Source organism: Equus asinus, chromosome 25 (genome assembly GCF_041296235.1).
Source record: "Equus asinus isolate D_3611 breed Donkey chromosome 25, EquAss-T2T_v2, whole genome shotgun sequence".
NCBI classification, from domain to species: domain Eukaryota; kingdom Metazoa; phylum Chordata; class Mammalia; order Perissodactyla; family Equidae; genus Equus; species Equus asinus.
In genome coordinates this window covers 51,357,756-51,384,072 of record NC_091814.1, presented here as the reverse complement: position 1 = coordinate 51,384,072, position 26,317 = coordinate 51,357,756, and the positions used below count along the sequence as shown (strand labels likewise).

The 26,317-nt window shown below is 32.5% G+C and overlaps 1 protein-coding gene across 2 annotated transcripts in view; it reads right to left on the bottom strand.

Annotated features, from left to right (window-relative positions):
- Positions 1-26,317, bottom strand: part of KIFAP3 (kinesin associated protein 3) — a 150,837-nt gene that overhangs the window by 4,835 nt on the left and 119,685 nt on the right. Inside the window, exons 19-20 of one of the 2 annotated variants that reach the window (XM_070497616.1) lie at positions 25,043-25,142; positions 199-267 (exon numbers count right to left, since the gene is read on the bottom strand). In XM_070497616.1, the coding sequence (XP_070353717.1) occupies positions 222-267; positions 25,043-25,142 (146 nt within the window). In that variant the 3' untranslated portion in view covers positions 199-221. The remainder of the gene's footprint in view (positions 1-198; positions 268-25,042; positions 25,143-26,317) is intronic. The other variant, XM_014845164.3, reaches the window with a different exon arrangement.

Genomic DNA, 26,317 nt, shown 5'->3' with positions numbered 1-26,317 from the left:
AAGAGCATTCATTAGAATTCTAAACTTGAGATGATTCAGAGAGGGAGAAAAAGAAATCCAGGCATGACAAGTGATGCTCCACATGCAGCACATCACAAGGGGGATGGCAGCCAGCAAGGAATCCTGGCACTCGGAGGCTCTTATTAAACTTCTGTGCCAGAGCTGACGCTCCTGTAGAAAGGGAAGAAAATCACCTACCTCTGGCTGTTTGTGAGGCTTAATTAGTGCATATTTGTAAAGCACTTTGAATTCCTTGGATGAAAAGTGCTGCATAAGTGAAAAGCATTATTATTTTATTAAAATTAGATAAAAGCAACACAAGTCTTTTTCTTCTTTGAAATTCCCAAGTCAGCAAAATGAATGCAGAGCAAATAAATAATGAATATATTACTGGATGCTACAAAAAAAAAGAAGAATAAAGTCAAGCCAAGTTCTCTTTTCATAGGCTCATAGCATCTTTGACTTGGAAACACTTTAAGAAATAATCTAGTCTACACTTCTATTCACAACACCCTTGACAGGATCTATCCAGTTCTTGTCACAACACCTCCAGAAATGGAATGCTCACTACATTGTCAAGGCACTTCATTCCATTTATAGACACATCACAATGTTAGAAAGTTCTTTATTACACTGACCAGAAATCTGGATCTATTAGTCCTAGAATTATCCTCTGGAACCACACAAGAAGTCTAATTCTTCTTTAATATGACTATTTCACAACTCTCATCAATCCTCATGACATGGTCTCTAACACCTTACCATCTCATTTGCTCTCTATGATCAGTATTTTTCTTAAAACGAAGAAGCTGAAAATAATACTTATGATGTGATCTGAAACCAATACAGAATATAATGAGATCCCATTTCTACTAACGTAGGTTAAAACTGTACTGATCTCAAACAAATTTTTTAAGGAGTTGTTACCACAAAGTGGCTTATACTGAATGTATACATGTGTTTACACACCCAGACGTACATGAAATTTTCACTTAAAACTACCATGTTTAATTTCATCTTTTTAGTTTGGGTCTTTCTATAGGGATTCTATTCTCCCCAAGACAAAATCCTTTATGACAATATATTTATCAACAGGGAACAGTAATTCTTATTAACTACCTATCTTTGTAATCCATATGATAATATCAAAGGCTGGAATTCTTTTGGGATTGTCAAGTGAAAGGATTTAACATGGGCTTTCTTCAGAGGAAACTCTTCAGGTTATTATGAAACTGTATGAAATGATTTGATAAAGAGTTTTCTAGAATAGTGCATTCTTTTGATCAATGACTCCAATATATTGATCATAGAATCAACATCAGTATGTTTATTTTCCTTTCTAAGAAGATTATAAATTGATCATCATAGTAATTTCAGCTTAAGTATGATTTGTCATGGGAAATTTAGGTCTATGTAATAGTGATCCTTTGTAAATCCATCCATCCATCCATCCATCCAAATAGTTCTTGAGTTCCTACAACGTGTTAAGTATAATGTGAAGAGTCAGTGTTAAAAAAAAACTGTGCTCCTGGGAAGGCAATAATAAATGAGACGTGGTTTCTGGCCATGGATTGGAGGCAACTAACATGGAACAAAATTTTGATAATAATATGATGTACCACCCTAGTAAACTGCTATAGAAGAACAGAAGAGGACCAAATATTTAATATACTATGAGAGTATGTTAGAGGTATACACATGTTGTTATGGAAGAATCTCAGGAGCTAGAAAGTCTTCATAGAAAATACTTTGATTTTAATGAATCTGTCACTTCCTGACATTATATCTTGTTTTTTGTCTTTATTTCCTATTAGAGTGCAAGCACCATGAAGGGTAAGGACTGTTTTATTCATTCTACATCACTAGCATCTAGCACTGTATGACATGGAGTGGCACACAAAAAGTATTTGATTGCACGAATGGATGAATCTTAAAGGGAAAATAGGACTTCACAGGTGAAGAGAAAGAATTCCTGACAGCGTGGCAGCTTGAGCAAGAGAGAGAAGGGGCAGAACAGCAAATGGTTTGTTATAGTTAAAGTCCTAGGTTTATGATGTAAGCAAGTGACAGGAGAGAAGGCTAGAAAGAGAGGTTAGGACTAGATTTTGAAAGCTCTTCACATGCCATGTTAAGAACTATATATTTCTGAGGTTGCCAGTAGTATTCAAGAAGGGGAAAGACTTACTTCTGTGTTTTAGAAAGATAATTGTGGTAATAAAGGGGGTCGAGAGGCAAAACCAGGGGGAACATTTAAGAGACTGTTATGGCTGTCCATATGCGAAGCAATGACAGCCTGTAGTGGCACTGGCAGAAATAACAATAATCAAATATGCTACATTTCACAACAAAAAAATGGTATCTTTTTCTCTTTTGAAATGGTTTTTTAGTTATACTTTTACTATTTGGGAAGTGAGAATGAAGTGAAAGAATTTCAAAATTGGTGAAAATTTTAGGGGTTATAGTTAATTGGAATGAAACAATTTTTTCTCCTTTAATATGGGAATATGCTTCACAAATAACTAAGAGGCTGTGGTATTCCCTGCAGATGAAATCAGATTGTAGAATATGCTTCATAAAATAACTAAGAGGCTGTGGTATTCCCTGCAGATGAAATCAGATTGTAGAAGTAGTTTTCCTCTGTATTCAAGAGGAAGGGCTGGGCTATTCTGGCAGAAGACAACATTTTTTTTTTTCTTTAAATTCTTATATATAGTAACAAGAGAAGTAGATTGAATCAGATAATGCCTATAAAGTTATACCTAACATTTGTATAGTGATACACTATTAAATGGAGATCTAAATGTTTTTAATTTATAGACCCACCACTAGATGGAGAGCTTGTCTTTTCACTGAATATCATGCAGTTTTTATAAAGTTTTAAAGCAAGCTTTATCAAATTTAAACTTCTCAGCATATTTAACCTTGATAGGATGTAGTTTCCATTGCTTTCTCATATAATCAAAGTCTTCATTTTATAAATGTGAAATAATTTAGAGCTAAATAGGAATATTTATCATTCATTAGCAAAAAAGTTTTAGGAATGTGGGGCCTCTGAAAATGACAGAAGATGCAGATTGTCTTGGACCCTGAAAAATGTCATGTACATGCATGTTGAAGTATTACTATTATAGGATAGCTTCTAAAATTTTCATCGAACCTGTCAATAGCATCTTGTTTCTATAAATTTATATGTGATAAATATATATTTATATTACTTAAAGGTGTTACTTATTGCTTTGGACTGGAGATTTTGTATTATTGAGAAAATGAGCACAGTTAAGAAGTCTTTTAATGAATTTCACCAATATATACCAAGTCTAGCTGTCGTTTTTCATTTAGTTTTCTTTAGTCAAACTTTTATATGCATGATTATCAATTTTCCTTTTATTATGATAAAACTAAATGGTTAAAGAATCTTAAAGAATCATACTTGTAGTGAAACCAAACAAAGTACTATTTTCCCCCAAATCAAGGGCAAATGATATGAGTAGTGCGCAGTTGTATTTAAAGTGCTCATCTGGGATTTATTTAAAAAAAAATCTTTTTAAAAGACATCTGTCAGTTCTAAGGGGAAAAATATAACCTTGGGGACAGACCCTTTCAATTTAGTTACTATACTGAGATGCTTCAGATAAAAACTAATTTGTACTAACGATGAAGGAAGCATGTGTAAAATAGTCAACTGATTTATTACAAACGGTAGGAATTCCATCTCACTGACGCTCCTCTAGCATCATTCAATTTACACTTCTCTTATGACACATCTTAGCCTGTTGTTTAACCATCTGTGACAAGTTTTGGCCAATTCTCCGGGCTGGTGAATTAAAATCATCTAGTCCTCTTTTCAACCGATGAGAAAAAGGCAGCCTTTTGGAGTTTCAGGCTTGATAGACGGAATTCAGTTCCATCTTGCTACAGTATATAACCTACACCTACTTTAGTGTTCTTGCGGGTAGTTGTCTTTGTTTGTGTGTCACTTGGGGTGCTTCCTATCTTTGTGAACTTTTGTGAATTTGGTGATGTATTATAAATTTTTGGTATATTTTGTCCACGTTTTCTGTTTATCTATATAGGAGGGAAACCTTCCAAGTCAGTTCAGTCCACCATCCGTTCCATTTTATGCTTATCATCTGCTCTGCACACTCAAGGAAATAATTTATAAATCTTGTATTCCTGTGACTTAAAATTAGCTTTCTTGAAGAGAACAATGTTGTGAAAGAAATAACTGAAGCCATTAGAAGATATTTTCTTTTTCCTTATTTGTAGCAATTAACAGAAAAAATACTCTGATAGGTGTCTAATGGAAGCTGTCAGATGTGATTATCAAGCCAAAGTACTTACTCAAAACTATAACGGCCTCAAACTTTTTATAGCAATCTTTTAATGAAAGTATAACATCTAATCATCTTTAACTTACATTTCTTTAATTAAGTAGAAGGACTTCTTGAAATTGGCAGTTCTATAATATCAAGCAATGCCTCATTTCACACCATCAAATGTTAAGGGAACTTACTGAGCTGCTTAAGTAACCCCTAGGTCAACAAAGTGAGTCATTAGCACCTCCTTTGAATAATTGTTTGTCTGTTACTGGTTTAACATTTATATAATCTGTCATAATGCCTTGGTTTTTTAAGGTACAAAAATTACTGCTGTAGGCTTAAAGCAGAGAATACAATGTAAGTAGCAATGTTTTCACAGTGATAGTTTAACCATACTGTCTGGTACTGAGTGAGTTAAAGACTGAACACCACAGCTAATTACTATGTAATGCTAACCTTAGTTGCTGGTTCATTTTGAGACTCTTTAAAATATGAACTGTGTATTTTACCCCTATGCACTCTCTTAATGATTTGTTTTTTTAGACTGAAATCACTTCCAGCCATCAGTTATACTCTTGGTCTCTACATATGCACTTCTCCAAGCACAAATATTTCTTTTTCCTATTGGTGTGCCAGCCCTGTCAGAGCAAATTTCACTTTAAACTAAATGCTATGATACTTAAAACCTCTTGGATTACTCAGGCTGCTAGTGTGATCTATGACCTTCCAAGAATGACAGCTGAACTTTCCAATTTGCTTATATTGCTGAGGGAACTAGAAAGCACATGCCAAGAGGAAAATGTTTCTGATGTTGAACAGAGAGAAGAGTTCTTGTTGGAGGTGGGAGCAGGAGACTATTAAGTACTGAAAAATACTAATAAGAAATGAAAAGAAACTAAACATGCTGTAAAGTCTAAGACCACAAGCATAATTCAGAAGTTAATGCTAGTACTAAAAGCTTTTTAGTCCAGTTAAAATATGAATAGTGACCTTCAGTTATTGTAATTTAAGCACCAACCTGAACCTTAAAATGACAATGTACTATCAAAATGAACAAGTTCAAGAGACGGAATAGAATCTAAAACTATCATGAGTACTATACAAAATAGGCTACATCAATTCCCATCCTTCTTCATAGAACAAACAGAAATCTGACATATGGACATAATCAAAGAGCCAATATGGCTATCTAACATGCATGCTACCCCTACTGACATATCAGTCTATTGTAAATGAAAACTTAAATGTTAAGCTTCTGTTAAAACCTTGTCTCCAAAGTCCTTAAATAAGTAATAAAGTTTGGGAATATCTTGATATAGTTTTGGAACTTTTCACTTTCTTTTACTACCTTACATAAGAAGTGGATAAATGTTTGTTCTAAAAAAACCTCAAAAATCTTATCAAATATAAGAAGCTTAATGTAAAGTTTCCAGTTTATGTCATAGTCTTCTTAGTCATTTATTTGTCTCAGTAATTTTTAGGCTGGGAGAAAAATAAATCTACAAATTACCTTTGGCTGATAAAAATAAAATGGTAGTTGATAAGTAAAAACTTTTTTTGTAGCTAAATCAAACTAATATTTTTCTAAAATTGAGGACACAGTATGGATAATAGAAACTATATTTAAATGAATTAAAAGTGTGTGTTTTTAAATAGCTAAGCATGAAAGTTTGAAAATTTGATTCTAAATAAGTTTATAATAACAACTATACAACAAAAAGATTTTCTTGCATTATTATATTTTGAAACATGTCTGTTGGACAGTGTTATATACAGTGAAAATACTTTCAGCCACTAAATCAGTAATTTTAGTAATCAACACAGGTCAGATAAATATTTCATAGTTATTTAGTGTTCTCTAGAACATTCAGGATCTCAGTATATATACAACATACTAACATTGCATTTAGCACCAGAAGAATAAGTACTAAAGTTAATCTCTACTCTTAAATTTTATAGGTTCTCTTGGTCCTTGGGAATGTATTCATTATATTATGGGTCTGTAAAAAAAAAAAAAAAAGGTAAATTCATTTTCTACTGAGGTCTAAGGCTAATTTTAGATTGTCAAGACATGGACTGATTTAAGTCACTGCGATCAACCCGATCTGACGATGAGACGAGGACTTTCCACGTCATCTTCACAGAATGGGGCTAAGCACCCTTGGACACACATTGCATTGACACCCAGCAAATTCAGCGCAGGCTGCAAGGTAGAAGTATATGACTATAACAATTATATTTCTGATTTGTACCCTATTACTATATTTTAAATTAAAGTTATTTTCAAAGCAATATAAGGAAACATCATACTTATTTTTTTTAATCACTGATATACATGGGCATTTTTCTCTCTTACTTTAAGGACTGGCAATTATGTTCATAAATTCAGCAAAACTAACTTAAGTATGAATATCAACAACTCCTGAAATTTATTAAAGTTAGTGGAGTGCAATGACCTCAAAACCAGAATATCTGGATGTGATTTCTGTCTCTACTGATATAACTTACTTCAGTACATACTTGTAACTTTCTTTGCCATGACTTCTTTTTTTTTGTAAAATAAGAATGGCTATCCCTTTTAACATTTCTCTGCCTTGAGATTATTCTATTTCCAAGTCTCTTACAAGAACAATATAAAGACTCTTATAGTATATACTTGGTATTGCTATCGTTATGACATATGAAAATAATAGAGCCTTCCCTAAAAATCCTTAAGAAATTCTGGCTCCTGCCACATACTCTAGACAGTTAAGAGATACTCTATCATACTTGGCATGCTTCTTACACATGCTTTCTGTTTGCCTTTACAGGCTCTTACATAATTCATAGAGATTTATGCCTACACATAGGTGACTAATTGTTGTTGCACTAAAATAATGCCATGGCCAATCATGTCTTCCTTTTACCATAGTGAGACTAGACTGCTTGTATAAATAAGGTTATTCAATCAAAACCCTTCAAATTCTATGTCGTGATTGATGCAAATGATACAACACCTTTAGGGATGAAAAATACTGGGAAAGTCTCTTTACCTGCTTTTCATCTTATTTTATATTTAGTGAGTTTATTTTGAAAGTAGTAAATCAACGGTAATGTTTTTAGTTATTTCATGCAAATCATCAGTTTCCACACTGCATTCATTCCTATACTCAGGTTTACTACTATAGTGTTGCCTTCTCTTTGAAAAAGACACAGGTCATGGAAATGTTAAAAATGGGGTATTTTCATTCTGTGATGTTTGTTGTCTTGGGGTTACGCCAACTTGACAATCTGGGACTTGTAAGCAAAGCTGGGCAACTATGGGAAGAATTCTTCAGGAAGATGGGAATGCACCATTCATTTTTGAGATAATGGGCTGTCTAGGGTATTAGGCAGTATTTCAAACTAGCACATAGGTATATCTATCTATATTAGTTATTTCAAGTATGCAGGACAAAGAATGATTACAAATTGATTTATTTAAAATGACTAATGACTATGGTGCCCACTTGCTGATGGCAAACAGTACTTCCCTCCCCCAGACTTTGAGGGAAAAAGGCAAGATGCAACTGTGTAAGAAATTGTAATAGTTTTTTTTTCCCTTGGTATACAGAGAAAGAGTTAAACTGCAATATTTATAAAGTCCTTATAACACAGAAACTTTTTCTACACTTTTTTGAGGCTTTCAAGAATTCCTGTTTATTTACTACCTCAAAAGAGATCTCAATATGAGGTTTGAACACCTATGTAAATACAGCTTTCTGGGGTTTCTTGTATCAATTTGGAAAGATGTAATTCTTAAGTTACAGTTGCAATTTAAAATTTTACTTGCCTAACTATGTTCATAGAAGCTTCCTCCCATCCTTTCTCATTTGAGGGGCTCTAAATTAGCCACTCGATACTGTCCACACAAATATGGATTCCTTTTTAAGACTGCTTTGCCTTTTAATTTCTGACAAGCCAATACGAAGGTGCTTTGTTTTTGGTTGGGAAAATCTGAAATGGAAAAAATCCATACAAATCTGGATTCTTTTTTAAGATTGCTTTGCCTTTAAATTTCTGACAGGCCAATATGCAGGTGGTTTGTTTTTGGTTGGAAAAATCTGAAATGGAAAGAATTTCTGAAAAAGTAGGATGCACTAACTTTAGATAAAGTCTAAACAAAGAAAATAGCCTTAAAAAATATAAGTTATATTACTTGAAATAGAATAACTGACTTACGCCCACACAACAAAAAAGATATTCAGGAAATCACTAATTATGCTCCTGTTTATAAGTCTATTCAAAACAGTATTTAAAATCTCTAACTTCGATTAAGGCCCCACAAAACCACTTGTTGACTGTGCCTCTCTAATCTGAAATGAGACTGTAGAAATATGTAGATTTTACATAAAAACCAACATAAACATACATAGATTTTTACATTCACCAATAATGAATTTTAATAATAGTAGTATAAAGTTTAGACAGTTACTAATCAATATAAAAACAAAGTAGCATTTGAAAATAGATTCCATTACAGAGTGCCACACTTGTCTCTTTGAAGTCGGGGTCTGATTTCTATTTAATTGATAGAGGCACTAAGCAGTTATGAGATTACCAAGTGCTTTGGCCTACTACTGAAAGACTGAATATTGGCCTAAAATTCCTACAGTAAAACCTACAGGATTATAGTCCATAATTAATCCCCTTAACTCCAGACATCTCCAATGCCAAATAACCATCAGTGGAGGTTTACTGCCTTTTTTTAAAAATGAGAAAACTTGATGTAATTTAACAAATCCTTTGTAATCTAAAACTCTTTCAATGAAAAGTTTTGAGAATTCATCAACAGCTATGACGTCACTGTTAAAAGTTTAAAGACTAAAATGTTTTGTCACTTGTTCCCTTGGGAATATCCATCATCTACCTACCTACCTATCTAGGTAAATGAGAAGTTTCTACTCAGTTAACATCTGCCCATGAGATGGGAGGATTGGAAATCAACATTTACATCAAATTCCTTGATACAGTGTCTCTCCTCAAATCTCACAATTATTCAAATTACCTTTTGTAGGACACTGATGTGTTTCTAAAGTGGCATTACCTCTATTACAAAGCTACAACAACTTGCTGTCTGGACTAATCCTTTGGAAGTGCTTATTGTTATAATGAAGTGATTACATTCTAGTGAATTACCAGACCATCAAAGTGCAATGTTTTATTAAACAGCCTATACAATTAAGGAGGCTGTATTTCAATAATAATGTGATCCTCTGTCAAATATTGTACTGCTTAGCTTAAAATGCAAAAAAACCGAATCTATAAATCTATTTACTTTTTTATCTAAGAAAATTCATCACAATATCTTTTAAAAATTTTTTAATTTTATTTTTTCCAGCTTTGAGATATAATTGACATATAACATCATCAGATTATCTGATTTCTTTTTGTCTTTGGTAAGAAAATACTAAAGGTATAATCTTTTGTAACGGAAGTAAGTTAATGAATTACAACACTCCAAATAGCATACTTTTATACAAAAAATGCTTATTATTTAAGATAGCATGGCATACTTCTCTAAAGATTAAGGACAATTCAGAGATGTTTAAGATGTTTATTCCGTTGGAATACACACACACACATACAAACACACTTATTTGATCAAAGTACGGGAATAACATAAAAGGGGGCAGGAATTGTAGAAGACCACTTATGTCCAAATACTGACACGGTACTTAGTATTAATCCCTTAATTCCCTTTCTAAGCCTGATAATACTATTACCCTTAAATATTTTCAAAAAAAGAAAGTTGAAATAAAAAATAATAGGATACTTTGTCATCTCAAAAAATTATATTTTAACCCTGAATCATAAGCTTCTCAAAGGGAAAAGGATGATTTCTTATTCGTCTCTATATCCCTAGAGCCCATGCAAGTGACTGTCAATTAAACAGGTTATTGAATAAAGGAAATTTTAAATGTTAAAAGAAAACATTAAATGTATATCCTTACCTTGCTTATATCTTTATTTTATACTCTATAAAGTTAATTTCACTTTTTAAGTAAAAGTTAAAAGCATCTTTCGGAAATAACAAAATAATCTCCAATAGCATATATGGGATACTTCTGATTTACTAATTACCAACAGGTCATTAGTTAAGACCCTGTAATAGGAAAGAAACAAGATCAAAGAAATCCTTTACCCATTTTAAGTATGGGGTAGAATTGGTTTCTACAGAACATAGGCTATTTGATAATGAAAACTAATAAAAAAAACTTGTAATATTGGGACAGTATAAGTTTTTGGCAATAAACAAAGATTTTTTTTATGATAGAGAATGCTTACATTTGGGATAGATGAGTACTGGTTAGTATATTCAATTACATATGTGGTAGTAAAATCAAGAATTTCTTTACTTGATCTTAACTATGAAGGCAAGCATCTTCATCTATATAAAATACAATTCAAAAGACAGTTATCTTATATAGATTATTAAAGTTTTCCCATATAACATAGGTTCCTACCAATAATTTTATAATATAAGCATATAATACTCTCTCTCTATATATATATATTATGTATTTTATAAATACTCTGTATTGTACATTTGGAAGGATGATACTGAAATAGTAAATATTAAATATAAAATTAAGACCAAAAAAGTTAACATGAAAATAAAATACAGCATGGAAAATGGAGTAAGACATATGTGTTTGAATACTGGCTGTGACCATTATAACTCATTTAATAAACAAACATCTATGGAAAACCTACTGTGTGCCAGGCACTGTAGATAACTTTGAACAAGATGGTCAAAGTTCCTGTTCTTCTGGAGAATATATTCCTTGGAAGGAGTTAGATAAACAAGTGAACCAAAAAATAAAAGATTAGGGTGCTAAAAAGGACAGTAACTAGAGCATGGGGGAGAACTGTCAAATCAACTTCTTTGATGGTTTTGTCAGGAAAAGACTCTCTGAGGAAGTCACAGTTGAGCTGAGACTTAAAAGATAACAAGTTAGTTACTCAAAAAGTCAGAATATTCAACTTAACTACTAAGGTGCTGAAGTGAAAAGGACCTTTGTGCATGTCTGTGGAACAGAAGGCAGCCCAAAGGGAGTGGAATTAGTAAGCAATTAGGACATTTGTAGGAGATGAGGCTGGAAGAATAGATACATGTCAGATAATGCAGGACTTTACAGGCCATGGTAAGGAATTTACATTGTAGTACAGGAGCATGGGAAGCCATTGTAGGCAGGAGGGAGACATGATCTGATTTACACTTTAAAAAGATTACGATGATTAATGTGAAAAAAGTAGATTTAAAGGGATGTTAAGCTAGAAGCAGGCAAATTAATCAGGAGGCTATTGAATGGTTCATGTGGCAGACGATGGTGGCTTGGACTAGGGTTCTCACAGTGGAAATGGAAAGAAACAGCCAAATCTGAGAGACAGTCTAGAAATGCAAACAACAGGACTTGCAGATGGTTCGCACTGGGGAGAGTGGTAACGGTGAGGAAAAGGGAGGAACCACGGAAGGCTCCAAAGTTTATGACATGAACTACTGGATGGTGGTGACATTTACTAAAGATGCAAGATTAGGGGAGGAAACTGTGTGCATGTGGGAAGTCAAAAGTTAAGTTTGATGATTTTATTTAACATTCAATTGGATATGTTAAATAGTGAGAGGACTAAGGCTGGTGGTGCTCAGAGGAGAGGTCTCATATAAAATATAAGTTTATAAGTAGTATTTAAAGCCACGGTATCTGGATGAAATCCTCTAGGTGGAGAGCGTAGTTAGAGAAGAGGGCTCCCCAAAATGGTACAAATAGAGAACAGGGCCAAGACTCTGAAGTAACAAGCATCTAAAGGGGAAAAGGAGGAGGAATATCCAGCAGAGAACACTGAGAAGGAATGGAGAATGGCTTAAAAGTCAGAAAAATGGGGTATCTTGAGAGCTGAAAGAAGGGAGTTTCAAAAAGCAGGGCCTGGACATCTGTACCAAACACTGCTGAGAGTTAAAGATGAGAAAGGTCCACTGGATTTGGCAATATGAAGATTACTGGTGATGTTGACAAGACAGGAGAAATTGAAGAGTGAATGGGAGTCTTTCGAGACGTATTTTATGAAGGGAAGTGAGAAATGGGCAGTAGTTGGAATATGAAGTGGGGCCAAAGAGTTTATCTTTGGAGATTCCAGATTATGTTTATATTCTGACAGGAATGATCTAGTAGAAGGGAAAAGAAGGATGACATGAAAGAAGTCCTTGAGAAGGCAAGAAGGGATGATGTTCAGAGCAAAATGGACTGATGAGATTTTAGGAAAAAGGACACTTCCTTCACTGTAACAGAAGGGAAGACAGAAAGGTGGGTAAAAATAAGAGTAGAGATTGGGTGGTGGAAAGATAACCTTGGGCAAGTTGGTTTAACTCAATACGCTTTTTTTTTTTTCTTTAGATAATAATGTCTCCTTCCCTGAGCTGTTGTGAAGATTAAATTAGATAAGAGATATAATAAACAGCAATGAGCATACTGCCTGGTACTCAAGTAAATCTATTTCAATATATGCGATCATTATTATTAATCAACATATCTCAGATTGCAGATGGATTTGAAACCATTTTAGAGAATATAGTTTCAAATAATACAATTAGAATAAACATTAAGTCTGTATGGCATTGAAGCCTGCATTGTTTCTAGACCTTTCCAGTAATTTCATTTAAAACTGGACTGGACTGTTCATGTTCCAGAAACAAACTTTTTTGAGCAGTTTCACTTTTAATATATATTTTTTAAAGAACAGGAGCAACAAAAACTTAAAAAAATTAATGTTTATTTTGTGCAGAAATTTTCTGTGGATTTTCAAATCCAGAATTTTGGATGGATTATGGACTAATGGTCTGATGCAGATTTAAAGTTGCAGAAAAACAAAGAAGCAAACTACAGAGCAGGTCCCCCTAGATACAGAATCTAAAATCCTGTTTTAGCCTCCATTATTTTTCTCCACATGCCAACCACAGTTGAAGTACACACAGATTAAGTACATATAGGCTTATATGAAAACCCAATAATTTTAAAGTTCAACATTTCTACATTCTAACACCTTCTGAAAAGCCCTAGAACAGTGCTACGCCTCTCTCTCTTTCAAATTTTCAAACCACTCCTCTCTCACCCTTTTTTCTTATTGGGATAACTAACAACTGGTACTTTCACAAAAGTAAGTCTTCTATTTTATCAGGAAATCTGACTTTACTGCCCCCAGTTTAGAAATATTATTCTGCGTTTCAATACATTTTTAGTAATTGTTTTTATGATAGTTATCTAAATCAATGAAAGGGTATTACACAGTTGATTTACACCAACATTTTAACTTTTATGAGAATAGAAATTATTTATTCTGTGAAAGCAGATGGTTATAACAGCAACTGTGATTTTAATGATGAGAAATTAGAAGCTGACTTTTTATGTATTTTGTAATATTTCATAAATATGATATATTTACATACAATATTAAAAATCTATTTATCAATGGCTATCATCTAAAATGGCCTTCTGAAAGAGAATTTCTTAACAGAGATAAGTTCCAGTTGCCAACCACAAAATAAGACAGTAGAAAAGACAGGAAGTATAAGTGAAAAATAAATTTAACAACATATATTAACTGAATCAAATAATTAATGCCTCAACCAAGAGGTTTCATTGTAGCAAAAAAAAATTAAAAAAATGAGATTTTACTGTACTTCAGTATGAAGATGCATACATTTAATAATGTACAAAATTTAGGTTGCTTAAATGTGATTTTGAATTTCCATTGATTTACTCAAAAGATATTTATAATACTTCCAATATGTGTAAGAACCCATTTGATAAGATGATTCAGTGGATGCTTATAACAATATTATTTTTACTTTAAGAATAGCTGTTATAATACAGAGATCAAGTTTTATGAAATCCTTTAAATTCCATTAAATACTACAGAACCTTCTCTAATCAAAAGTGAAAAATAATGTTCTGACATTAAATAAACTCATTAAGTGCAAACTTATGTTGAAACTGAACATAAAAATAATCAAAGAAATAACAAACCAGCATATTTTATTTGAGGGGAAAGAAAGGCTTGGTCTTTCAAAAGCATTAAAGTAGACCCAATTTGAATCTTAATGGTAGTATACATACATGTGCACCCACCCCCCACCCTGCCTCCCCAACACATGTACACCTTTCTTCTCTCAGTTTATTAACATTCTAAATCTTTCTCCCAGGTTTAGTCTTGCAGCCACTTACCTGATAAAGTAGGTCACTTAAAAAAGGAAGAAAGCCCAATAAAATGAATTACAAAGGCAACAAGATTAAACTGATTGCACTGTTTTCATACATCTAGTTGAAATTCTGCAAATATGCAGTTGGCTCTGGTTTGGCATTTAACAGCATGCGATCAGTAAGGAGGAGGAAATTTTATTCTCATTAACTGTTGCAGATTTACTGCAGTGAAAAAGGGCTATGTAACCCGAGATGTGACAGTACAGAAAGATCAAAGCCACGGACTGGAAACTAAATAAACCCTCTGGCTACTTCCTGCAAGGAAAATTCACTTTGGCAATGCAAAACAGAGCCCAGTTAAAAACTACTCTCAGTTTTATGAGCTGTCGTAGCAGCTCAAGTGGTTTGGACTGGCTGAGTTTAGAACATTATATTTTCTTGTTTTTGTCTTAGATACTTCTGTAAGCAGTTTTATAGACTTTTTTTTTAAACACAATAACAACAACAAAAAAAGAAACTCTTTTCTTTTGGTTGAAACTGAGAGGGTAACCACTAAACTTATGAAAGCAGGCAAGTCTTCATTTGCACATTCCTTTCTCATTTAGTTCAGTTTAATATTTTGCTCTTAGATTCAGCAATATACACTTACTTTAATAATTCATCTGCAATCTGTACAATTCCTATTCAAAATAAGTGTAAATCAGTTTACAGAGCCCACATGGCTTGTATCTGAGGGGTGAGCTATTTGTAATAGCACATCTGGAAAGACTACAAGCAATATGGAGAATATGGGAATTAATTAATACTACACTTAAAAACCTACAGGCTCTAGGTTTCATCTGTTTTTTTTTTTAAGTATTGAAGAAAAAAATTTGGTTTAACATTTCTAATATAAGGAATTTTAAACAATTGATAAATATTTAAATCACATTGTTAAAATCAATCAAAACACAGAAGAGCTAGAATACATCAATCTTAAATCAGAAAATATCCCTGAGTTTAGGAGTATGCTCAGTATCATTGAATCCAGACTCAAAGAAAATAAAGATGACATGCTCTATTTTCCTCTCTTTTTATTTTTTTGGAGGGGATGGTGGCACTTATCAACCAAATTGCTTACAGTTTTGTTACTCTCATTAGAATATGAATAAGCAAGGCTTTATAATGCTAATTTGAATCCTACTCCCTTAAAAAATTCATAATTTTTTTGAAAATAAGAGTATTTCATAGGTTAAATATGTCATAAAAGCAGTCCTTGCTTAAGGACTTTCTATTTTCTTTCCATTTAAATTTACAACAAATTTTTATATATCAGTATAGCCAAGAAAAATGCTATTAATGCATATAAAAAATGTATGAACTTCAACACTAGATAATCACTCTTAAATGGTGCTGATATAATTAACTTCCCAGTCATGACTGGATTAACTCCCATGTCATTTCTTTTAGTACAAAGCCTCACCATAATTGACGTGTTAACATTTTTATAGGATCCAGTCATATTCAGATTACTTTTCTTTTGCAGACTCAGTTATACCGAATTTCTTCTCCTAAATGAAAGTCTTAATAAAGTGGCAATAATTTGGTTTTCTCTGGGAGCATCTTTGGACTTCTTATACAGCTAATAGGAATGCCTCCAAAAACTCTGCTCAGACCACCAGATTGAAAATTAACACAAACTTGACGAGGCCAGTTCTGTCACCAACTTCTCTTCCTTCTAAATTTCCAAATAAAAGTAAATCATTTAAAAAATTTTTTCAAGTCAGGAATATAATTTCTCTAGGATAAAGCATTTCCCCAAGTTTCTAGGATTCTAAGCCTTGTTTTTTGGCTTGTATTTCTATATTTCCGTAAAGTTTACAATTTGCTAATGCTGATGTGTGATAATCTAATAAAATTTGGCCTTAAAAAGTTATAGGCCCAATTTACTAATAAAACCTAATTCAATTCTCCTTGGGAAATGCAAATCATTAGTGTCCAAGCAGTGGAAACAAATTTCCTTGCTTTTCAAGGCTAGAAAGCAGTTGTCTCTATTAAAAAATCTAAACAAATAAGACAATTAAGACTAATACACGAGGGTTAATTTATAGGCATAAAACAACAGCATCATGTATATAAACATTTACGTTGGTTAATTAGCTAAATAAATGATTCGCATGAGACATTAGCCCTTCTGGATGAGATTATCCCACTCATTTCTTATACAACTAGATTAATCTGTTGAGAACTTAATGAACTAAGAGAATTTAACAGTAGTGAACTAATTACTTAATGTGTGAATAAATTTTTAGCAACTTGCCTCCAAGCAATCTGAGGCATCAAATTGCAGTAAACCATGTCAAATGTATTACAGCAAAATAGGTAAACAATATGTTTTATTGCAAAACAAAACCTACCTACTTGTTCTGAATTTTAATAACATTCATTCTAAAACTTTCTAAAGCACAGTTCACTGTTACACTAAAATATTTACTTGCCGTTTGGAGGCAGTAATGGTATAAGAATAAGAGTGCTGCCTCTTACCAAGCTTAAAGGCTAACCTATTAGCTTTCTGTGTTTGGGCTAGTACCTTAAAAATCTCTGAGTCTTAATGTCTACATTTGTTAAAATGGGGACAATACTACTGTTTGCCCTATCTACCTTACACACTTGTTGATGATCAAGTGAGATATACGACGATATAAATGATAGCTAAACGCAAGTTATTAGTCTTTGTGCACTTAGATTTAGACCAAAAAAAACCGTCTGACACATTTTATTCTTTGAAACTTTTAGAAGGCTCTTAAGACATTCATCTTCTGAAATTAAAAAGAACCTAACTGGCAGAATTGCTATGGGAGTATTTAGAAAGAAAAATGTGATTTAATGTAAAGATTGTGCTAGAGCAAGAGTCTCACAGTGTAAAAACCATTTATTTGCATTTGTTTGATTTTCTCATCAGAAGTGTGTCACAAAGCTATCCCCACTCTTGCTCTCCTGTTTTCACCATCCCGCAAGTTTAAGAGTAAAATGACCACTTCATTATCTTAGATATACTTTTACCTGTCATATAGTATTATTTCTTAAGAACGGTTTTATTCAAGAAATTTTACCATACATTTCTGATTGGTTAATACTGATGAAGGTGGGAAGAACTTAAAATTATTTCTATTGGTTATACCTAGGTATAGGACTTATTACTGAGCTTAAAATACATGTTTAAAAACAATGTCACTTATATGACATTAAATATGATTATAATAAAAAGTTGCATAGATCTGGATATTTTTAGATTAAATCATATACTTTGAAACAAAGCAAATTTTAAAAGCAAATAGGATATTGTCTTGTTACCCCACCCCGTTGTTTAGGTAAATAAGTTCTACTGTATGTGTTTTAATTACGATTTAACAAAATTCCATTTAAACTGAGATGCAACTCTTGCAAACATTTCAACCTAGATATAGCTAAGAACAAGTATTAGGGACCTATGCAAATGTGCATATCAAGAACAGAGAGTAAATTAAACATATAACAGTGCCTTGTATATACAAAGCATTCAGTTAAGTTTTTGTCTTTTAATATTATACATTGTTTGATAATAGGCTTGTCTTAAAATGAAGATATATTTATACATTAAGATTAAATCAACAAATGTCACAATGTTTTAATACATGCAAATGAATATAAATGGAATGACCAAATATTCTAAACATACTGTCAACTTTCATTACTAGAATAACAGATGCAGCAGTGGTGTACTCAGTTTTATGCTATCAAAACATCATAGGTGAATAACTTTTTTATCAAAAAAGAATTTTCTTTTTCTTTTTTATTGCAGTGACATTGGATTATAACATTATATAGCTTTCAGATGTACATCATAATATATTTTGAATTCTGTGTAGATTACATCATGTTCACCACCCAAAAGCTAATTATAGTCATCCACTCACACGTGAACCTAATCATCCCTTTTGCCCTCCCTCCTTCCCCTCGGGTAACCATCAATCCAATCTCTGCTGCTATGTATTTGTTTGTCATTGTTTTTATCTTCTACCTATGAGTGAGATTAAAAAAGAATTTTCAATAAGGAAGAAGCAAATTAAAAGGTTTTTGTGGTCAATTCTTTAAAAAGTGAATAATTGGGGCTGACCCAGTGGCATAGTGGTTAAGTCCGGTGCATTCTGCTTCAGTGGCCCAGTGTTTGTGGGTTTGGATCACAGGCACAGACCTACACCACTTGACAAGCCATGGTGTGGTGGCAACCCACACAGAAAATAGAGGAAGACTGGCACAGATTTAGCTCAGGGCTAATCTTCCTCAAGCAAAAAAGAAAAAAAAGTGAATAATTTTATGTAAAGTGAATATCTATTGCTAAGTATATCTATTTTGACCTTCATATTTACTTAAATGAGAACATCAGGGTAATATAATCTAATATGTGGAAAAAATCATGTGGCACACAAGTAGGTGCTGAAAATAATGTTTATTCCACAATTAGACAAGTGTGCCTCACTATACTCAGTATCTATTTTCTGACACACAACCATTTATTATATTTAGATAATTTATGTATCTAGTCTTTATCTCTGCTTATTTCATAAAGATAAATTCTTAGAAATAAAGTTACAGAGTTAAAGGAACTGAACAATTCAAGGCTCCTGTTTTCTATTATGAAATACATTCCACAAAGATTTTATCCATTGAAATTCCCACAAGAGGTGTATCAGAGTACATCTTTGCTCCTATGTGAGGGTATTAGCATTAAAAAATCTTTGGCAATTGATAGGCAAAAATGGAAGCTGACGATTTATTATGTAACCACTGTGTCTGGAAAAATTACTAAGGTCAGAATTTTTGTTAAAGACTTCATGAAGCATGTTCTCTGCTGAGAGAGGTTAATAGGAAAAGAAATTAATAAATAATAAAAAAGCTATGCTCATTTTGTTTTTTCTTTAAAATTGGCACCGGAGCTAACAACTGTTGTCAATCTTTTGTCAAAGCGCACCAGCAGATAGTTGTATATTCTAGTTGTAGGTTCCTCTGGTTGTGCTGTGTGGGACGCCTCAGCATGGATTGAGAGTGGTGCTGGGTCTGCACCTGGGATCCGAACCAGTGAAACCCTGGGGTGCCGAAGTGGAGTGTGCAAAGTTAACCACTCAACCATGGGGCTGGCCCTGCTATGCTCATTTTTGATAAAAATTTTACAAAACTAAATAAAGTAGCTTTAGTTAATGATTATCTTTAAAAGGTTTTATAAGTATTTACCAATTCATATAGTTCCTACAATGTTGCTGAAGATATGATTGGTCTCAACATCTCTCAAAGGAAATGTTTCTAGGAGGTTCTTTTCAATTTCTTTTGATCCTTTCCATATAATTTCTATACTACTGCCACAGTAATGCAGGTCACTAAAACTTAAACTATTAGAACAAATGGAAGAGTTTGGGTTATCAATTAAAAACTGATAAAGGACTTAGTAAAGAAGGGATTTTACTTTCCCTCAAAATAAAAGAATTGATTGAACAGCCAAATTAGGGTTGTAACATAGACAGTAATTTGTTTTCTCCTTTGAATAACTGCTTTGAAATAAGATCATAATATATACTTCTAAGAATAATGTGTAGTTCTGTAAACACTATACAATATGTTTTAGATAGGGAATATATAATTTTGAGCTTGCTTTTCTCCAGTGAAAAAACTGAGTAAACCTAATAGCTGAATATAATTAAGGTAGTCTTAAAGCTAAAGAAATAAGTCTAATTTTTAGAATTCTAGAGTAGAATTGTAGAATTTAGAATTGTAGAGTCCTCAGGAACTCAAGAAAATTTACACATCTGTCTCAGGAAAAATTAAACGTTTAAAAATTTGGGTAAAAGATTATTTCTTATACATTAAGGAAATAATTTGTTAGTTCTAACATTTCAACTGTCATTTAATGTTTGAAACAATAAATTGGAGAGAACAAAATATAAGGTGTATATTTGTATGTATAATATATATGTAACACTCAGAAAAAATGCCAAAGTAATTTAAGAAAGAAAAAAAAAGAGGCAGGCTATAAAATACACACACAGAAAATGAAAGTGTAAGAATCAGATGGCTTAGACGATATATACGTCTAGTTCATCTTTGACTCTAGTGAAATGGTCAGTAAATGACATCACTGTGCCAACCACAAAGAACTCCAGGCCTTCTGAAAAATATTTTTCAAAGCCCCAAGGAAATCTAAGCACTCTCTGCAATTTTTTTTCCAGTTTATGAAAATTGGATTCCTATAAAAGAAAAATGGACCATTTTTACTGCAACAAAAACTGATTTGTAAAAGCTGGAAGCAGTTTAAAAATACTCAACATGCGGTTCTTGTTAGTCGTGAAAAGTAAGAGTTATAATAAAAAAAGGTCCAAAAATATGGTGTGGATACATGGTATATAAGGGGAAAAAAATCTAGTCTTACTCCTATTATTTTTAATTAGCTTCAATAGCAAGTTCCACTTTACTTTCAAACACCAGTTCAGATTTTGGGAGGGTAAGATTTACATCTGACCCTCTGAGATTGGCAACTCTATAGCTAACGCCTTGGAGCCCCTAATGTATTTTGCATTACCTCTAAATGTTGGGAAATTCTGGCGCCAAGAGGTTCAAACTGATAGTGACACATGTCTAAAACCCAGGATTTGCTGTCCAACTGCCAGTATCTATTTTATCAAACATCCAGTCTCCCTTGTAGAATAGGATAGATGAGTTTAACAGCTTCACTGTTTCCAATTAAATTGCCTTGCTATATTATAAAAATGCAGGCTTTTAGATTAAGAAGGACCCCTTGACTTGGATTTTAAGAAAAATACCAATTTGAAATCTCTAAGTCTGGCTTAGTTTCCCTATTTTAACAGATTTGTCCTATTACTAAACTTTGTCATTTTAGGAAGAAAGTGAAGAACTTTTCTTTGAACAATTAAAAAAAAAACCTCTTATCATACAAACTGGAAATTTGTAATTTACCTTGCAGGAACTTGGGATCATCTACTCTACCTGAGCCCACTGAAACTGATATGTTAACAAACCCACAAAAATTGAAAAGCCATGAGTACTGGCTGAAGAGCATGCCACTTGGCACTGTCATATTGTTTCATGTTCTCAAATCATTAAAAACAATGGTAATGATAAAAATTCACATTTTAGACATTAATTGTTTTTTATTCTTCTTCTTTCAGATAACTTGACAGTGCTTATTTATCAAAGACATATAATAAAAAACAGAGAAAGAATTTGTAAGTCATCTGGACAATTTCCCTGATTTAAAGGGAAAAAAAACCCCTCAAAATAGACAACATTTTCTCTCTTTAGAAGTATTTAAAGAATCAGCTTTTTCAATATTAAAAATTCAATCGAGACACCATTCTTTCATAGTTAACCTAAATTTTTCATGTTGTCCGCTAAGTCTGCTTACACAGTGTAGATCAAGAATAAAAGTTCAACACCTCCTGTTTACATTTCTCAAAAAATACTCCTATTTTGCTTAAAATCAGCTAAAATGAAAAGTTTCAAAAGTGGTATTCTAAGTTAATGTTATTTTATCTAATAGGCTTTAAATTTACCTACTGGATATCAGAAGCTAAAACATAGCTATTAGTTTAAAATTTTACATCTGGAACACTATGCAGCAAATTACCTTGCCAAAATATGTGAATAATTGTGTAGCAACTTAAAATACTTAAATCCTTGCAGAATTAAAAAATAAACCAGAGTTCAGATCCGTGGTTTGTTACTACCAAAGAAGAGCACAGAAACCCTATTAAAAGGGAATCCTAACTAACCAAAAATGATTGAATAAAAGAAAGAGTAAATGATTCCAGAGGAGGTCAATACAACAGAATGTAGCAAAGAATAACTATGAAGTTTTGGCTATTCTGTACACTTATGCTGTATCTCTGCTGATACAACTTAAAGTCTCTTTTTATTTGATCTATTATCTACAAAAAAACCTGAGGAAACTCACTGTAAATTATTTCTTCTGGAAATAGAAAGAGAAAATGATACAGTTACATGATTTAAGGCCTGAAAAATTACAAAAGACAAGAGATGAAAGACACAACTTTCTCAGGGGAAGTTCTTCTTAAAGGGCAAACAATTCTCAAATCAAAATGATTATAATAAAGAAGTATATCACTCTTTTGATTTGAAAAATAGTCTATAGTAAGTTTTATTAACTAATCCTGTAAGCCAACATTACTGTGATGTATCTTTTATGATGTAACAGAAGCTACTTAAATATTTTTACCCTAAAAAGGAACTGAAGTTACAAAGGTAAGATGATTTTCCCAAAGTCATTTTAAAAAGTTATTAACAGAACCGAGGAATAAAATCCTGAAATCTTCGGACACAGTGAATAATCAGGCATTGAGTGTAGCCATCTCCCAAAACATTTTTTGGTTTTGTAAAATGAACATTTTTGAACATCAGAAATGAGAGATTTTACTGAATAAGCTTATTTAAGTTTGTTGTTTTGTATCTTCAATTTTAATGAAAACGTTCAGGTTCTTAAAAATCACATAATTACATTAAAAAAATAAAAGTGTCTTTCTTAAATAAGTAATGTATGATTAGTATCAGTCTGCTTTCTTTAGATTCACAGTGTTTGAAGGACATACGAAAATAATGTTTTGTTCATAGTGAAACATAAATGGCAGAATAATTCATTTTGTAAATGCTATCAGCAAAAATCTTTGATATAGATACTAGAATTATATACCCAAATCATTTCCTCCTTTTCCAGTTATGTTTTAGAAAACATTTGCACAGTGAATTATCACATGATGGAGTATAGTAGTTATAATGATTAAACAGAGCCTCTATTTAAATAATTATAGCTAATATAGACAGAAACATCAGAAGTAATCAAAAGCCATATGCTTTCTGGCATTTCACCACATTTAACTTTTATTTCCTAAGTCAAGGAGCTTCTCACCATGACAATCCAGTACACCGATACAACTATTTCTAAAGTGCTATTATTTATTAAAGTCCTCTACAAAACACTGAACTACGTTCATGTAAGGTTACAGCATTTCATGCAATACTCTTATTTTTCCACTATGCTTTTAAACATTGGGTCACAACCATCAATGAGTTGTGAAATCAATATAGTGGGCTGCAATCTGCATTTCAAAAATGAAATAGAATAGAAGAGAACAGAATATATCATTGTACATTACAGGCAGTAAGAGTAACTACTGTTTAAGACATTTTCATTTTCCATATATGCATAGCTATGTACATACACATAGGTATATACATATAAACAAATATGTATGTGTGCACTGGGTTGCAATATGAAAGGTATTTCTTAATGTGGGTTGTGGTAAAAAAAACACTTTAAAAGTCACTGAGTAGGCTATGTTTCCTTCCAAATTAGGCATCACGTTATACTGGAAAGAACATCAGCTCTGGAGACATACAGACCTAAGTTCAAATTTTTTTCTCTACCATCCTACTAGCGTGAGTCAGCTACTTAAACTTAAATTATTGGAGACTTCCTTGATTTCTTTATCTGTAAAATAGCTACAATAATATTTGCTTTAAAATGTTGCTGTGAAGGTTAAAATAGATATGATGAATATTTGTCAAACAGATTATACACAATAGATGATCAATAATGGTTGCAGTAATTATTATTAAAATGCCTTATTACAAGTGGATCATTAAGAGTTATAACATATTGGTCACAACTGTATTCTTTCCTTTGAAGAAATACATAGACACATTCTCCAAACAGAAAATAGTTTATGTTAATGAAAAGTAGAATTTTATAAGAGGAAATTAAATCAATAATTTAAAGAAAAGAATAAATAGCCTTAAGGGCAAATAAGACTACATCTACTCATTGAACTAGTTTAATGTGAAATTTTAACAATCAGCCTAAATGAAAATATTACACCTCTAGGAATGACATGAAGGGGACAATATTGTTTACACTTTCTGGCAGATTTAAAAAATCTAGGATACCAGTAATGAAGTGGGATAACTCCTGGGGGAATTTTATTATAATGAAGAACAATGCTGGCATGTCTGAATTTTTTCCCCTAAATGTTTTATTTGAATACCATCCAGGGAAGAAAAGTCTTTAATATAATCAAAGCATCAATTTTTAAAAACAGTGATGTCTGAATAATTGTTAAAATACATATATTGTGTTCTTATTTTATATTATATTTTATTGGCTTTGGAAAGCACTTAGGAAACAATCTGGGTTCATTAATTTGGCAAAAGTACTATTTCAATAGACAGCCTGTATTTTCCAAAGAGATGAAGAATATATTTTTTTTCAGATCTGTGACCTCTATTTTTTTACATAGAAAATGTGACTTCATAAGTTAATTTAAAATCAAATAAGCATTGTCTTGAAAATATTGAGGATATTTTTCCTCTTCAATGAAAAAAGAGAAACGTGGGGTGAAGAGAATTCTAGTTTTGCAAAAACAAGAAAATCATCATATATTAGATTTTTTGCAGAAGACTGTTTACCTGCCAGGAAATGAATGCTGCCCAACTATCTCTCCATTTTGAAGGTGATAATCATTGAAGAAATCTGGACTTACGGCTCCCTCAGAAGCAATTAATCCATCTAGAAAGAAGGAAAATGGTAACTAGTGAAACATATTCGTAGGGAATAAAAAAGAAACTATCCTATCAAGCAACACAATAAAAAATAACCTGTATATTTAATCTGGAATGAAAAATGTTAGCATGACATGCTATGCTCTCTGGGAGTATGAACAGAAGACCATACATATGTAAGTGTTCTTTCACAACAATGCAGCAAACAGTTGAACATTTATTCAACATCTACTATGTGGTAGTACCATACTACCCTTACAGAGACGAATAAGATAATCTCTGCCTTCAAGGGGCTTACAGTCTTGTGGAGAACACAGAAAATGATAAGGGGTGAGGTGAGGTATGGAGGGACAGTAAGGATGGCCCACTCTAAGGAAACAGAAGGAGTGAAAACAAGGACATTAAACATCATGGTGTCGGTAAAGAGCAACACTCAGTATGTCTCACATTTTATACCCAGACAGCTTCATTTATGTAGCATGATTAGGGAATTAGATATTTCAAAAAAGTGAATTTCTAAATAAGCAATGCTTGACACTTTAAGTGCCAAACCTTAAAACTCACACACAAACTTGGGTCAGAAATTTTTGTAAATATATTTTACACTCCCTGTGTTTTTAAAAAGGACACTGAACATAATTTAAATACTTCTCGATGACTCAATCTTCATTACAAGCATCAATTATTATATAGTCATGCTCTAGGTTACTAGATAGACTTCACTACCTATGCTCAATGGCTCTATACTACTATGCTTTTTGAGTTCTTTTTCTTTGCTTATAAAGTGCTTCTTTTCCTAAATCAAAGTCTTTATTATTACATCTTGCTGATTTTAGAGTGATACCAGTTTCTCATTTACTCTAATCTCAGAATCTTGAGAACCTATTTTTGAAAAAATTAAGAATAACAAGAATCTGAGGGAAAAAGATCCAATTGATGGCTTCAGGGCTGTCCTATGCATGGAACAAATATTTTAGTATACAGCTTTTATAATAAGTATTTGGAAAGCACTGAGGCCTTTTAAAGTTTCCTTTTCTGAAAGTATTCTAGGTTGCTAAGTGACCTCTAGATAAACGTTGGCTAGGTCATACCCACAACACTGTTTATAAATTTGGCACATAGAAAGCAAATTATTCAGTCACCAGATGATCATTTTACACCTACCATATGGATAATAATACT